General features: G+C 35.3%; 1 protein-coding gene across 1 annotated transcript in view; it reads left to right on the top strand.

The window, feature by feature from the left end:
- The window catches only part of Znf804b (zinc finger protein 804B), a 523,885-nt gene extending 514,619 nt beyond the window's left edge, over nucleotides 1-9,266 (top strand). Inside the window, exon 4 of the mRNA XM_021191328.2 lies at nucleotides 5,330-9,266. Within this exon, the coding sequence (XP_021046987.1) occupies nucleotides 5,330-8,981 (3,652 nt within the window). The 3' untranslated portion in view covers nucleotides 8,982-9,266. The remainder of the gene's footprint in view (nucleotides 1-5,329) is intronic.
- Nucleotides 9,267-15,916: the final 6,650 nt, after the last annotated feature.

Raw genomic sequence — 15,916 nt, 5'->3', positions numbered from 1 at the left:
TTTCCTACTACTTTTTCTTAACAAGTTCATGTATACATCTATATGTACACATCTGTAATTAAATACTTACTATTTAGTACTGACTGTATGTGCATGTGTGGGACCATATTCTCATCTACTGAAACAAGGATAGGACTCAGATCCCTGAAGAAAACTGACTCCTCTGATCTCAGCAGCCATCAGTTGAAAATAGCTCCCAAATAGGAGGTACAAGTCATGATCAGCTAGCTCCCCAGTCTATGCTGGGAATTTGAATGGCTTGATCTTGGGTAAATATTGTGTGCGCTATTCTAACTTTTATGAAATTGCACTGTTATGCCTTTCAAACACTGTTCTGTCTCAAGCATCTACAATGATAGCTTTAAAACTGTAAATAATAATGTACCTTTGGGGTGGATAATACATGTCCTGTATATTCCCTTGTACACACTTAACTCTAGAATAAATGATGCGATCATTGTCTGGCAGACAAACAAAATATAATTAATGTGGTTAAATTTACTGCACAATGTCATTTTAATTGATAATTATACCATAACACACAGTACATTAATACTTACTTGTAACTGAAAAATGACAGTTTAAAAAAAGCTTGCAGCCACTGAATGATTCAAAGTTGTTACCTGGAATGCAATTAACATTGCAGATTGTGAATTGTGTTAATATGAATCATAATGCATAATAGTAACATAGCTAATTAATGTGGTTGACAGCAACCTGGTGAATTGTGGAATTTTTAACTCTGCCAGAATTTAAATTCCTGTTGCTTAAATGGAACTCAATATGCAATAACAAAAAATGAATGGTTTAGTTATACTACCATAAACTATTAGACTACAAAATTGATGATTAGAAAATATTTACAGTTTTGGTTAATTATTAATGAAATAGTGACCATTTTACAACATATATATATATATATATATATATATATATATATATATATACACACATATATACATATATATATACATATATATAATTAGAATATGTTATATATTATCAGATATATAAACCATATTAAAAATTTTAAAACATAAGATAAAGGAGCATTAAGAGGTATTATACTACAAGTATATAGAAATGAAGTTACTATAAAGGGACTTATCCTGGGTAGATCCACACAATCAGAGAAGTATATTGGGTACTAATCAGCCTATACAACAAGGGACTAATGTCATTCAAACACAGTAATAGATTAATAACAAATCAGACCTACTGAAACAGAACTTAGAACACAAATTCCTGTGTTCATTAATGTACCATGCAAGAAATCATGGAAATCACATTTCAGTTCCTGCATGATCAGTTACAGGATTCAGTAAGTTAAATAATAATAGATGGGGAAGAAAGACATTCTAAATAAAGGTCTTCACAGGCCAGACTAGAATTGCCTTGTTCATCAGCAAACCCGAGTTACCCTCATAAGCATTGTTTTTCTTGTCTTTACTGTGAAAGTGACTACAAATCCACATTTCTTCTTCCCCACAATGGATTAATCAGAAAGGATCAGAGGAATTATTGTGATGGTGGCAGTGTGATATGATTTTCTCAGAGAACAAAGGGATGGCTAGTAATGATGATGTTTCTGTTGGTAAATTTCTAAATTTCTGGGGTTGCCAGGTAAGGTCTTCGAGATTAAAATGTCTGCTCTATGAAGTTAGAGTATCCATCACCAAACCTTATGTACCAAACAAACTCAAATATAACCACTCCATAGGCCATAATACGCCTCACTGTTACAGAAAAGACAAATGTTCAGTCCTTACTATTGTCACCAACTGCTCTATTTGCTTAAACAGCCTCATGCCCTAATAATTGTCACTTAGAGTTATAAAATATTTTCTTTGTTGTAGCAGGATTGATGCATAAAAGTTAAAATCAAAATGACTGTTAAAAGTGTGATGCCTCCTTTCCTAGGCAGCTTGTGTTTTGTCCATTTCCCTTACATTTTCCAAAGAACCTGGCAAATCTAGCCACGCTATGAAGATCTTTCATGAGTATTTTTTCTGTGATATATCTTGTCCTATTTATTAACATCTGACTTCCAACACCTTACACTTAGTGCTGTAGAAATTGACACTGTCCACTTCGAATGAGCCAAATAATATTATTCTTCCATATAGAAAAGGTCAATTGTGGTACTGAGAATATTTGAATCCAAGTGATTATCAAATATTGGAAGAAAACTGGAGATGAGTTTCATATTGGGCAGCCAGCCTTGATCTTCTCTTGGATAGCTTCATTCATACAGGGTCTCCAATAAAAGCATTTATTGAATTGGGAGGTACTCACTTTCAGAACATAAACTTTTATGCCAATATTTAACCATGGCATATATTTATGGGTGTTTTTGCAAAATTTGAGAAATGTTAGTGATGTTGATTCTGAAAACAGAAGTTGCACATATAAGAATCAGAATATAGCACAACAAAAATCATTCTATTTTGGTATTTTTGTTTCTATTTGAAAGATATGCCTTTACCCATCGGAGAAAATTTGTGTATTTATCATATTTCTTTGCCTCAGAATTTGCCAACAGTAGTGGGATGTACAACACAATAGTACAAGTTAAATGGTTAACTCTTTAGTCCTTGTCTTTCTAGGTATTACACATAAATAATTATTTCCAAATCACAGAAACTAAAGGTAGTTCCAAAGAAGGAGAAGTTAATGAAAACACAAGTGTGGAAACCATAAAAAATTAGAGAAGGGTGAAACTTTTCTGCTCAAGACAGAAACGGATCACGGGAGGTCAATACACCTTCATATATAAGTTCCTGGGATGTAGGGCTTAAAGACTATACAGAGTAATGATTATTATGTTCTGTATCTGAAATTTGCTAAGAGAGGATTTTAAGGTATTTTTAATAGAGATACAAACATTGACACATTGAATGTGTCAATGAGCTTTATCATAGCAACAATTTCACAGTATATATATATATATATATATATATATATATATATATATATATATTTGATATCCCATGGTGTATCATAGAGTACCCACCCCATACACATATTTACTTCCTCAAAGTAACTATTTACTTTAAAATTAAATGAAACATAACTTAGAAATACTAAAATATTCATGGTTTTTTGCTAATGTTCTCCCATTAAAATTTCAGTACTTTCTGTTGAGTATAACACCAATGACAGGATAATGATTGATTTTCCAGAAGAAGCAAATTAGGTAGCACAGATGCTGCTTAATACAAAAAGTGGCACACATATGGAAAGTTATTTCCATTTCACCAAGACAAATTTCAGTTACATTGTAGTCATTCCTAGTCCTTCTGTGTCCAAGCTTCAGTAACCCTTCAATACACCCATTTGGTTGTTTTCTTTGTGCTGAAATAGCATTCAGTAGTTTACACATTGTGTTTAAGTACTTCTCTCATGAGTGATAATAAATTTAACTAAGGTACCCTTTTTTGAAAAGCATGGTGAGATTATTAAAAGAAGAAAATTGTTATGAGAGGGGAACAAGAAGTAGTTCTCTTTATGAAACAATTAAGGAAAAGTCACTGTTTTCTAAAATTCCTAAATTTGATTTCTCCACAACAATGGAATATACTATCAATGCAAAGCTTTACCCGTTCATTCCTGAGAACAGATAGTCTCAGGTAATTGTGTAATAAACAATGGCTAAAATTATCATTTGCAATTTAAATTTTGTAAGGTCAGAGAAAGTAACAGATTATAATACTGTATAAAAGAAACGTCAGCAAAATAAAGCTTGAATACCAACAATCACCCATTAACTACAAAACAGACTCCAAGCAGTAGCTAATACACACATCTATTCCATTAAGTGCTATTCCTCTGTACTGTGTGTTAGAGCTAATGACTTGGAGTTGGATAACGCGCCAGGGGAGTTTTCCTTTCAGAAAATCAATTCTCTTTTCAGAAGCCTTTGCTTGCCTATATCTCTTCATCTAGTGGTGGGGCCTTATGGTCATTTCTCCATTTGTGTTGAGGTGTCAACTGGTGTCATTATACATGTCTAATTTATGCATCTATATTGCTAAGATGTCATGGCTCCAGTTTTCCTATAGTGTCTATAAGACACTATCCCACAGCAGTTTCCTTGATCCTCCTTCTTTGTCCTGATCCTACATTTCTATACCCTACTCTGATTGTCTCTGCATATAGGAGTCTTGTTATAGATATATCAGGTTGAAATAGTACTCCATAGTCACTTATGATCTTCGTTTTGCTCACATGTAGACTTCTGAAATAGTATTCATCAGTTATGAAAAGAATATTCTTTGGGGAGGATAACTACACTTTTGTGTGGCTGTAAGGATATGTATTTAGAATACAATTAGTTCTTCAGAATTTAAGGAATATGTTTTAAAGATACAGGTTTTAATATTTGTGGCCAAGAAACAAAAGATAAGTAATAATGAAATATAAAGTAGAAAACAAAAGTTAAATGTGCCTCCAGGCACATAGGGATGATAACAACAGTGGCATTTCAAATAAGCACTTGGAAAACTGATGTTGTAGCATTGTCTTTCCAGTGTCAGCATCAGCAGCACTGTATAAGGAAAAGTGCGAAAAGACAAGGTGTGAAGACACTGTTTTTATATAAAATGTTCTGTCTGTGTTTGTTTATTTTCTGCTCTCTACTTGACTCCTTACTGATCCTCAGCCAAATCAATAATCTTGAAAAAACCCTCAAAAAACAAAGCATGCACAGTTGGCATAAGGTTGTCTTGGAGGTAAGAAGCAAGCGACACTATTGTAAAGTCCCTGGAATGCAGATACTACCTGAACTCTTCAGCTGCTTACACTGTGTTCATTAGCTGTTGACAAGAATAATGACTAACTACCTTGTTTCAACAGAAGTAAAGTAAAAAGACTTTTAAAGGAGTGAATATTGAACACTAAAGATGCTGAAAAATCAAGTTAAAACTACTTTTACACTTTGCAAATTTCAAATTCTTACCTGATATGAATATGCTCCTTGTAAGACTATGAAACATGTTAAATCTGAATTTCAAAGAATCATAGGTTCTAAGGAATGTATTGTGATGCAAATTAGCTATTTTTATTTTGTTTTGCAGCTTTACCATATGATTTTGTTACTGCTTTTTAAATTCCTAAATAACAGAATTAAGTAGAGCCTTTCAGAAGCAGCCACTCTATAGCAGTTATACTGACTTCTATATGCATGATAAAATAGTAATTTTGTAGAAAATAATGTTCACCAATGAATATTAAAACACCTCAGTGTAGAAATACTATGAAATGTTGTTTGCATATAGATTTGGTTCCAATGCTAATACCCTACTCATTTAAATATTTACCCTATTTACAGTGTCTCTGGAAATGGACCAGCGTACAAAACCCCGAGGATAGCCATGGAAAAGCAGCTCCAGCAGGGGATTTTCCCTGTTAAGAATGGCAGAAAGGTATCCTGCATGAAAAGTGCCCTTTTTAAGGGAAAGAATGTGCCCAGAAGTAGCATGGATAAGCAGCGATCAGCCATGCCAAATCGACAACAGCTACAATCAGATAGGCGGCACTTGTTTGGGAATATGATAACACAAACATCTTCAGATCTTAGCAATGCAAACCACAGGACAGGAGTTTCATTTTCCTTTTCAAAAAAAGCCTATCTAAAATTAGAATCTTCTGCCTCAGTTTTCAGCGAGAACACAGACGATACACATGATTGTAACAAGTCACCCACCTATAAAGTCAAACGAACAGTGGAGAGCTGCAAGTGTGGCAGGTTTGCAAGTGATGATGCAGGCCTTATGAAGGAAGAAGGTGTCCTTTCATCAAACAATCTGGAGGGTGTTTTAAACAACACCTTCTCGATGAACTCTAAAATTTCACAAAACAAACATGAATCTATTAACGGGAGACTGAAAGATTCACCAGGCACTCACATGGCTTTCTTTAAGTCTCACTTCCATGTTTCAGAGAGAGACTGTACTCTTTCCAGCAGAGAGAAAGAAATTAGAAATGCACTGAAGGATCCTTCAGAAAGCTGTATTAATCACCCATGCCAAGTAAATGAATCCTCTGGTCCACTAAACATTTACAAGCACAGTGATAGTAGGTGGTGTGAATGTCTGGATGAGTTTTTGCCTTCAGGACCAAGTGAAATGAAAACTCAAGCACATCGAATTCCTAACTCGAGAATGGAGGCCAGAGCAAAGTCTTCAGATGAAGCAGAAAGGGTTAGCAAAAATGTGCAAAGACTTTGCAGAGAAGATTGTCCACACGATCTGAAATCCAAACCATTACCTTTCCTCCGTGTACAGAGCAAGGATGGTCACACCACTCTACAGTGGCCTACAGAACTTATCTTTTTTACCAGAACAGAACCTTGCATATCTTATGGCTGTAATCCTTTATATTTTGATTTCAAACTGTCTCGCAACACAAAAGATGAGTGTAACTCAGAGAATGTACAAACAGAGTTGGAGAAGGAGGCTTTAGGAGTAAAGACAAAGCCAGAGAGCCAAGTCTCAGATTTAATTAAAGAACAAGAAAAACTGACCCAAGATAATCAATCTCTGAAACCAAAGTTGACTGTAGCTAACCCAGATTGGGAAAAATTCCAGCGAAAATACAATCTGGACTATAATGACTCTGACTCTAGTGTAAGTGAACATGATAGTCTAAGAGACTTGGAAATGAAGAGTCCTGAAGTGCCTGCTTACCTTAAGCTGTCTCTAAAGGATGGTTTAGGAAACGATAATGTCGATGAGATTGAATTGATGGAACCATCAAACATCCATTGGCAAAGTTGCCAAAGGACCGTTCGCAATAATGCCCTGGAAGGTCTGTCTTTCTCTCCTCACATCTCAAGGACTAAAAACCATAAGCTAAATCCCTGTAGTCTACAGTCAGCGTTTGAAGAAGAAAATCAACATACCTGGAATTTTAGTCCTTTCACATCAGAGGATCACAGTGAGTATTGGAAGGATCGAGGTATAAGCTTAAATACCTGCAACATCAGTGTGGCCAGAAGAGCTTCTACAAGTGGGAAGCCAAGTTATGGGAGATATTCTCCAGTGTCACCTCTGAGGACCCATCCCAGAACTGTGGATGAATCTTCTAGAAATGCGTCCAGCTGGAGAAACATGTGTACAAGTCATAGGTCCAAGGGGAGTAACAGCAGTCATATGCTCTGCTTTTGTAAAAGAGAATGTGACTCGGTTGAAAGACACATGGGGAAACACAAAAAGTGCAGTTGCCTCTACATGGCTGATGTGCCTCTAAGCAGCCAATGTCCTCAGTCAGAAACACAGAGAGACAAGAATGGGAAAATAGCAGATTCATTTAAAACTAAAAAACGATCAAAACACAGAGACCGCCACAGCAGAGAAAGGTATAAACTGGGTAAAAATCAACAGTTTGCAGAGCCCAAACCCCCAGGAATTTTCCATTGTGACTCTGGCTTTCGGGTTTCAATTGATGGTAATGGTGGAAAAACCTTTAATGGCCAGGAATCTCAACACAACAAATTAAAATCTTATTTGAGACGGAGAGCTTACTGCTTAAATAAAAACAACAGAAGCCAAAAACTTTTAGCCAGCCTCCACATTGGTGATGTGGGAAAAGTCAAGTGCAGACAATGTAACTCGGGCACTGCCAACTACCTTCTAAGGAGCTGTACAGGTGGCCCTTCAGAAACCACACAGTCAAACATTGCCATTGGAGAAGGGCCATCCCTTACAGCCAAGGGTCTTTTGGAAAGAGTGAAAGCCAAGAAGTGTCAGGAGCAATCAACGAAGTTTGAGATGTCCCCAAACAGTTGTTTAAAAGAATCTCACACTCATTCACAAATTCAATGCACAGCAGCACCTGGACCACTGTGCTGCAGCAGAGCGGCATTGCCTTTTTCAAAGAAGAGACAACACATAGGCAAAAGAAAAGATGATAACGGTAACAAGGTTCATAAAACTTCTGATAACGACAAAGGCAAAAACTTACAAAAAAATAATTCAACTATTTTGACAGACACTGAATGTGACAACTATCTTCCCAGAGGCATAGATGGTTTAGTGACCGACTCTCAGTCTTTAAGCAGAAAAAGTAACCAGACAACAAAAGAGAAATCTAAACCTTCAATAACTGAAGTCCAACCCTTTCTTCAAAGCTGTGACCCAGTACCAAATGATTTCCTTGGTGCTTTTTCGTCTAATAGATATACTGGCGTAACTGATTCAACAGAGACCAAAGAGGACCAGATAAATCTAGACTTAGAGGATGTAAGCATGTCTGTAAATCACGTAGAGGGGAATATAAACTCTTACTATGACAGAGCTGTGCAGAAGCATGACAAAATGGAAGATGAATTAGAAGTGTGTCATAAATCTCTGTCACCCCCTTTAATTCAACAGCCTATAACATTTTCTCCTGATGAAATAGATAAGTACAAGCTTCTCCAGCTACAAGCCCAGCAGCATATGCAGAAGCAGCTCCTGCCGAAGCATCTCCGAGTGTTGCCTGCTGCGGGGCCCGCTGCCTTCTCTCCTGCTTCAGCTGTGCAGACAGTTCCAGTGCACCAGCACACATCCATCACCACCATCCACCACACATTTCTACAGCATTTTGCTGTTTCTGCTTCCATAAGTTCTCACAGCAGTCCCCTCCCTATAGCTCATCTCCATCCCCTGTCCCAGCCACATTTCACTCCTATTTCATTTTCAACCATTGCGCCAACCATTATCCCTGGACACCCTACTTTCCTGGGTCACCCTCTACATTTCGTCGCTGCTGCTCCCTTCCACCCATCACATATGACATTTCAGCCCCTGCCTTCTGCAGCATTTATTCCCACATTGTTTGGTCCTCATTTAAGCCCAACCACCACTTCTATTTTCCACTTGAATCCTTTAATCCAGCCAGTGCTGCAAGGTCAAGATCTTTACCATCATTCTTGCTCCAGCCAGATGCAACAGTTAAATAGTGTGAAGGAGGCCTTAAATATGGCAGTACACTTGAACTAATAGTTATTACAGCCAGTCTTATGAATAAACAACACCAATTGCTGCTACTTGTTAGCCAGTGCAGTAACATCATCTCTCTTGTTATCAAAACATTTAAAACTACGGTGCCAATTCCAAATGTAACTAATTCATAAACTGAATTATCAGTATTGAAATGGGAGCATTTTAAAGAACTTCTTTTTCTGACAAAGTAATAGAGCAAATTAAAATAATGTATGAGAGAAAGTGCTGGAAAATATTAAACACTGCTTTGAGATGAGTTGTGAATTAGTGCTATAAACTAGTAAGAGGAAACATTCTGGTATGACATAAATATTACGAAGAAAACATAAAATACCCTATGTTTAACATGTTTGATGAATAATCTCTGAATGAATGTGAATTTCAGTTTTATTTTTCAAATAATAATAAAATATCAGTAAAAAATAAATGATTAAAAAGAACCCCTATTTTAAAATTTTGGCTATGGTACTAATCATATTGTCTTTTAACACATTTCTCATAGCATCTAAGAGATATTAAGAGATATTCTGATGAATACAAGCTGAAAACTACTACACAACTAATGTTAAAATTGTAGAAATTCTATGGAAGATCATTTTGCTTCACTTCATATGTAACTATATCAAGATAACCTTGTAAGAATCTCTGGGATTAGGAATTAAGAATGTTTAAATTTTATGTTAGAAAGCATACAAAAGACACTATTAGTTTCTGATAATCAGAAATAAAATATCCATAGACTAACATTTTACACATATTGGTAATTCCTTCAAACATTACAAGAACACACAAAAAACAAGTTTTATTTACTTTACTCCAAAGAAATTTCATTGTGTTCAAGAATAAGAAGCACCAAGCTTAGAAAGGATGAATTTTATGATAGTAAAACAAATTATGATCCATGTAATCAAATATTCATTCGTAAGTCTTCCTGGTCCATAGAATTTATACTTCTTATATTGCTTATGAACTGTCATCTATTTGATAAATAACTTAATATCCTTGTAATTATAAGTATACATATACTTATATCTCCTATAACTATGGCTTTCTGAAAACTGAGATTATAGACCAGGATGTATCCTATACCTAATAATGAGATGGCATTGTAAACTTTGGCCTCTGGGTGGAAGTCTTAATACAGAACAAATAGAGCACTTGATTAGTTTTTAAATTGCCTTGGAGACAATCTAGACTGTCTGAAGGTTAAATCAGTCACCTCGTCTACTGATCCCTTAGATCAGTGTAAGTGGGTTGCTGGGAAATGTTTACTCCATCCTGCGTTAGCAATGATGAAAGTGCTCACTGGGTATCTGACCTCATACAATAGCAAGAAGGTATTGCCACTTAAACAAAAATAACTTGTACTTGAAGGTAACGGGTGTAATGTGTAGCATCAAACAGAGGAAAGGTACAACCAAAAGCTCTGTTCCACACGATCTATGAAGTCAGCATCCAGGCTATATCCAGTCAGCATTTCAGTTCTATATTACCTTTAGAGGAACACACGGTTGGAAAAACTGAAGTAGAAAGAATTCTAAGAGTATTTTGAATTCTAAACTAGACTCATTAAAGTCAAACTCTGATGGATCATATTTTAAGTATCATATCCTTTAAATTATGTGATAATAGGTTTGGGAAATTTTCTATTAAACGGTCATTTTATAGGATAAGCATTTGGTGAGTTTACTTTTTACACATAGTCATTGGGCATTTTTTTTTGTATGTATCCAAGAACAAAGACCAAATTAATAAGAAATACTGTTGAGAAAGACTATAAAATATGTATGCACATGAACACACAGATATGTCTATATTTTTTATCCCTGAAGATTCAGAATCATTCCACCACCATATGGCCTCAATGAATTCATGAGTTCATGGTGATCTACCAATTGAGTAATATTTATTTATTTATTTATTTACTTTTTTCAGAGAAAAAAATGCAATGGGTCTATAAATCTGTCCCCTAATATGCTTTTGAGTTCACTTTTATATATATTATAAATAATGAAATATGAGAAATGACTAGACAGTAGAGAATGATTTATGAAGAAAATCCTAGGCTTTGTCTCCTCATCACACTGTAGGGAGACATTTTTCAGAATGATCTGAAATTTTTTTTCTCACAGACAATGGTTTTACAGTGCTTACCCTTGATGGTCTCTGTCAGGGCTTATTGCAGATTCTGCCACCACTGGTTAGAAATGTACTTAAAAAGAACCAATGCTGTAATAGACTCCCATTGAACAAAATATTTAATCAGTCAGATTTCTCAGGATCCTGTGACAAGGTCTGGTTACCTTTGTGAATGAAGGTTTTTCCTGTAGTAGCAAGGACAGCAGCAATGCAATTTTCTAAGCATTTAAACGTCTATTGTATTTTTAACCAATCCCACCCTGCTGCTCAAGCCGTTCCATACAGTAAGTAGAGATGTCGACATGGTACACAGAGAGGAGTACTGGAATACCACAAGTATTCCAGGATTCGAGATAGAAATAAATGAAATCATCCTCTTGTATGTTAGTAGAGGTGACTGTGTAAGATGCTGCTGGGATAAAACTGACAAAAGTGTGAAACCACAGCACAACTCTACATCTTTTCCTAAAAATATTCTTTATGATTTTCAAGGATGATTGTCAAATGTTCTAAAGAAAAATGTGGACTTGTAAGGTTCAGCTTTCTAAAACCACAATTTAAAGACCTACATCTCACACATCAGTATATGCAGCTAGTCTGCTTATGTGGGATAATGATCTAATTATTCTCTGCCTCAGCAAAGCTAAGGAAGAGGTTCCTTGAATTGGATGAATGAACTACAGTGGAATGTTCTCTTGTTCATGGACAGAAACCTTATTAAAAAGCAGTAGGTGAGCAGCTTCATGCTGGAGCCAGAGAAATGCAAGTGTGCTCAGACAAGAACCACTTCAGTAAGATGAGGATTTTAGAATGACTTCTCCTGTCACTAAGTGTGGGTCAGAGGATTTTCAAAGGTTATCATCTTGTTCCAGCAGAAATATTATCCACTTCTTCTATTAGGTGGATAGTTGATGAGAGAGAGAGAGAGAGAGAGAGAGAGAGAGAGAGAGAGAGAGAGAGAGAGAGTTGTTTGTACTTTGGAGGCTTAAGCAGTATTAAAAATGGGAGCATTGGCCGAATGGTTTAGTTTTAGAATAAGCCAATAACAGAGAGATAAGCTAAAGGGTCTTTCTCATTCACTGAAGCTATATATGAGAGGAAACGATTCCAGTCAAATTTTTTACTGCCTTTCTCAAAGTCATTCTTTATTTTTGCGACTTACCATCTCTCTTATATAGCAAGATCAAGTCAATTGGTAGAAACATATAGACAAAATCCAGGAAATCGGGAAAAATGTAACATGTAAGAGTGCATATGTATATGTTTGTCTGTATGTATTCCTAATATACTTTTTATTCTTAAGTTGTACATTTAAATCATTGTTGGAAAGAAAAAAATGTATTGCAGTGTTTTCTTTTTAAAAATAATCACATCTTGAGACAATCAACTTCAAGAACAGATTTCTAATCCTGTGCAAAGTAGTCATTTGCTTTAATAGGCGAGAGTTTTTATTTTCAAATAGTTGATATGTAAGTTGGTTGTGTAGAAGTTTACAGCAAAATCTCACCTTATTGAATTCCAAAATAAATGAAACAAAATGATGCTCTTCAATATGGTGTAAGTCAATCTTTTTTTCTATTCTCTGTTCAAAGCAATTTTGATTATACTGTGGCTAAGTGAATTATATTACTGTACATGCAAAGCAGCCTTTTTTAGGTTAGCCAATAAATTACTTGGGCTGTAGTTCAATGCAATAATATTTTTTTCAATAAAATGCTTAATGGTGTAAGATTATTAGTCATGTATTTATAACAAACAAAATGTCCCAAAATATAAGGATTAAAATCCAGTACGAAATGATGTGAAAATGTTCTGTATTTTACACTGTTGGACTATAGTGCATTTAACGTTTTATTTGTTATTGTATATATTTATAGTATATATTTAAAGGGTTGGATTTCTTAGACTTTTCTTAACACTTGAGTGTTACCAAATAAACCTGTTTCCTCAAACTTAAAATAAATATCATTTAAAAATTCTACAGATGTATTTGTTGCTGATCTATATTACAGATATTAATTGCCTTACTTATTTCTTTAAAAATGTAACCCAATAATTTCTAATGCTCTAACAAAGTATAGTTTTCAGAATGTGTTCTCAGACAATATAAACTCAATTTCAGTATATGTATAATTATTGTAGTGCAAAAACACTGAAGAGATTTTAATTAAAAAATTAATTTTATCTTCAAATAACAATTCTAAAAAGGACTCAACTCTAGGAAATACAAATATTACCAACTTGAGATTCCTCTTAAGTATTATGGATTATTTATTAATTTTAAGTGTTTTGTCTCTGTCTCATTTAGGATAGCTATGTGAACCCGCATTTGCTAGATTGTGCTGCTAATTGTGCTAAGACCAGTTTGCCTTGAACTGGTCTTTCCTGGTTATTTCTTTCCTCCTCCTCCTCCTCCTCTTCCTCCTCCTCCTCCTCATCATCATCATCATCATCCTTCTGCTTCTTCTCCTCTTTTTCCTTTTCTAGTTCCTTATTCCATTAGAATCAGACTGCCCATCTTCCTGCTTTTGGCTCCAAAATTCTGGGATTATCTTGGTTATGTGTCATCATGGTGAGCTGTGCTTGTTCATGAACCACATCACTACCAAAATTTCCTTTCCTGTCCATCAATATTTAATCTAATATAAAATAGTATTTATGAATTTTTCTCTCTTCTTCCCTCATAACACCTCTATTAGCAGGAACATAACTCTGCAGTGTATTCTAGTGTCTGTGTCAAAGTTTTAATTAGAGAAATACTTCAGATACACATCATCGGTCCGACTTCTAACCTGTTATCTAATTTTGTGATCAACTGTTTAGTGAAAGCCTTGAAGCAATCAAAAGTAACTTTTCCCAGATATACAAACACACACAGCTCTCAAAGACATTTATTGGTTATGGATTCACTATCCATATAAGACCTCATCACCTATATTATGGGAGTCTGTCTCAGCAGGAGAGTGAGAGTTTTCTAAACACAGAACACCATGAAAACACTAATTAGATTAAACTGGGAGAGCACACGCATCTGTAGTGTCGTGTTCCATTCATTCCCTCCATTCATGTGCAACTTCCACCAGATTTGAGCTTTGTTCAAATTCCATATCATTTTTATATCATGGAAATTTTGTGCACTAATATAAAATAGCTGCCATACACTCTCTTTTTTATTTTTATTATTTATTTTTTATTAGATATTTTCTTTATTTACATTTCAAATGTTATCCCCTTTCCTAGTTTCCCTCTGAAAATCCCCTATCCCCTCCCAACTCCCCCCTGCTCCCCAACAAACCCACTCCCATTCCTGGTCCTGGCATTCCCCTATACTGGGGCATAGAACCTTCAAAGGATCAAGGGCCTCTCCTCCCAATGATGACTAACTAGGGCATCCTCTGCTTCATATATAGCTAGAGCCACAAGTTCCACCATGTGTTTTCTTTGATTGTTGGTATAGTTCCAAGGAGCTCTGAGGATACTGGTTAGTTCATATTGATGTTGCTCCTATGGGGCTTCAGTCCCCTTCAGCTCCCTGGGTATTTCTCTGGCTCCTTCCTTGGGGACCTTGTGCTCCAAAATGCTATACTCAACAAAACTGGAAAACCTGGATGAAATGGACAATTTTGTAGACAGATACCAGGTATCAATGTTAAATCAGGATCAGATTAACGATCTAAACAGCCCCATAATCCCTAAAGAAATAGAAGGAGTCATTAATAGTTTCCCAACCAAAAAAAGCCCAGGACCAGATGGCCTTAGTGTAGAGTTCTATCAGACCTTCAAAAGAAGACCTAATTCCAATTCTCCTCAAACTATTTCACAAAATAGTTTGAGAAGGTACTCTACCCAATTCATTCTATGATGCCATACACTCTCAAGGTAACATTCTCTTATTGCATCTGGTAAATCTGAGTGAATTGATGATGTCATTTTAAAAGTACTTTAAAGTCTGAAGACAAAAATCAAAATGTTGTAAAGTGGCTCAGCAATATAGTCATCCAGGGATAGGATGATTCACTGAAAGCTATGTTTTTCAAAGAGTTGTCAGGTGAACCACCCATCAAGTAAACATTTTATTTTCAGTGCCTTTGCTTTCTTTCTATCAGAACCATGGCAGTTCAAAGGCATGATACTTCAATTACATCGTCTGAGTATAGCATGACATCTTCAGGGTAGACCATAAACCCCAATATCTGTGGGATACCTCATTCATTATGAATATATTCTAAATCAGATGTTCTTTTACCTTATACTATTCATAGTATTGGGCAAATAGGATTCTTCCTTATTTCAATGTATTTAAGAAAGCAAAGACAGTAAACTGCAAATGTAAGGTACTGGGAAATAACAGGGTGTCATTCCCCTAAGTCACTCATTCCTTTAATACGTGTTTGTAATGACTAGTCAATGATGACTAACGGACAAAAGTAAATGAGTGAAAACATAAGTCACATATAGTTAATGAGGATTTTCCCTTCTGGACATTTGTTGTTATCTATGCATTCTAATATTGATTACCAAGAGAAATTTAGGACAGTGTAGTTGTATTACAACATTAAAACTAAAGTTTGCTTTAGCTTGCTCAATTAAATCTTTGACAAGACTATGCACACAATTTTTAAGAATATACAAATTACATACAACCCATCATTTCCAATTATTTTAAGTCAACAATGAATATTTAATTTTTGGAATTGAAACTTCAGGAAATGAAATGGATTGTGCAAAGTGATATAGAAAGTTTGGGATAGTTACAGTGACAAAACCCAGTTCAAATGCATTGTACTTAAAGC

Source organism: Mus pahari, chromosome 2 (genome assembly GCF_900095145.1).
Source record: "Mus pahari chromosome 2, PAHARI_EIJ_v1.1, whole genome shotgun sequence".
In the NCBI taxonomy this organism is placed as follows: domain Eukaryota; kingdom Metazoa; phylum Chordata; class Mammalia; order Rodentia; family Muridae; genus Mus; species Mus pahari.
This window is presented reverse-complemented; position numbering and strand designations above follow the sequence as displayed.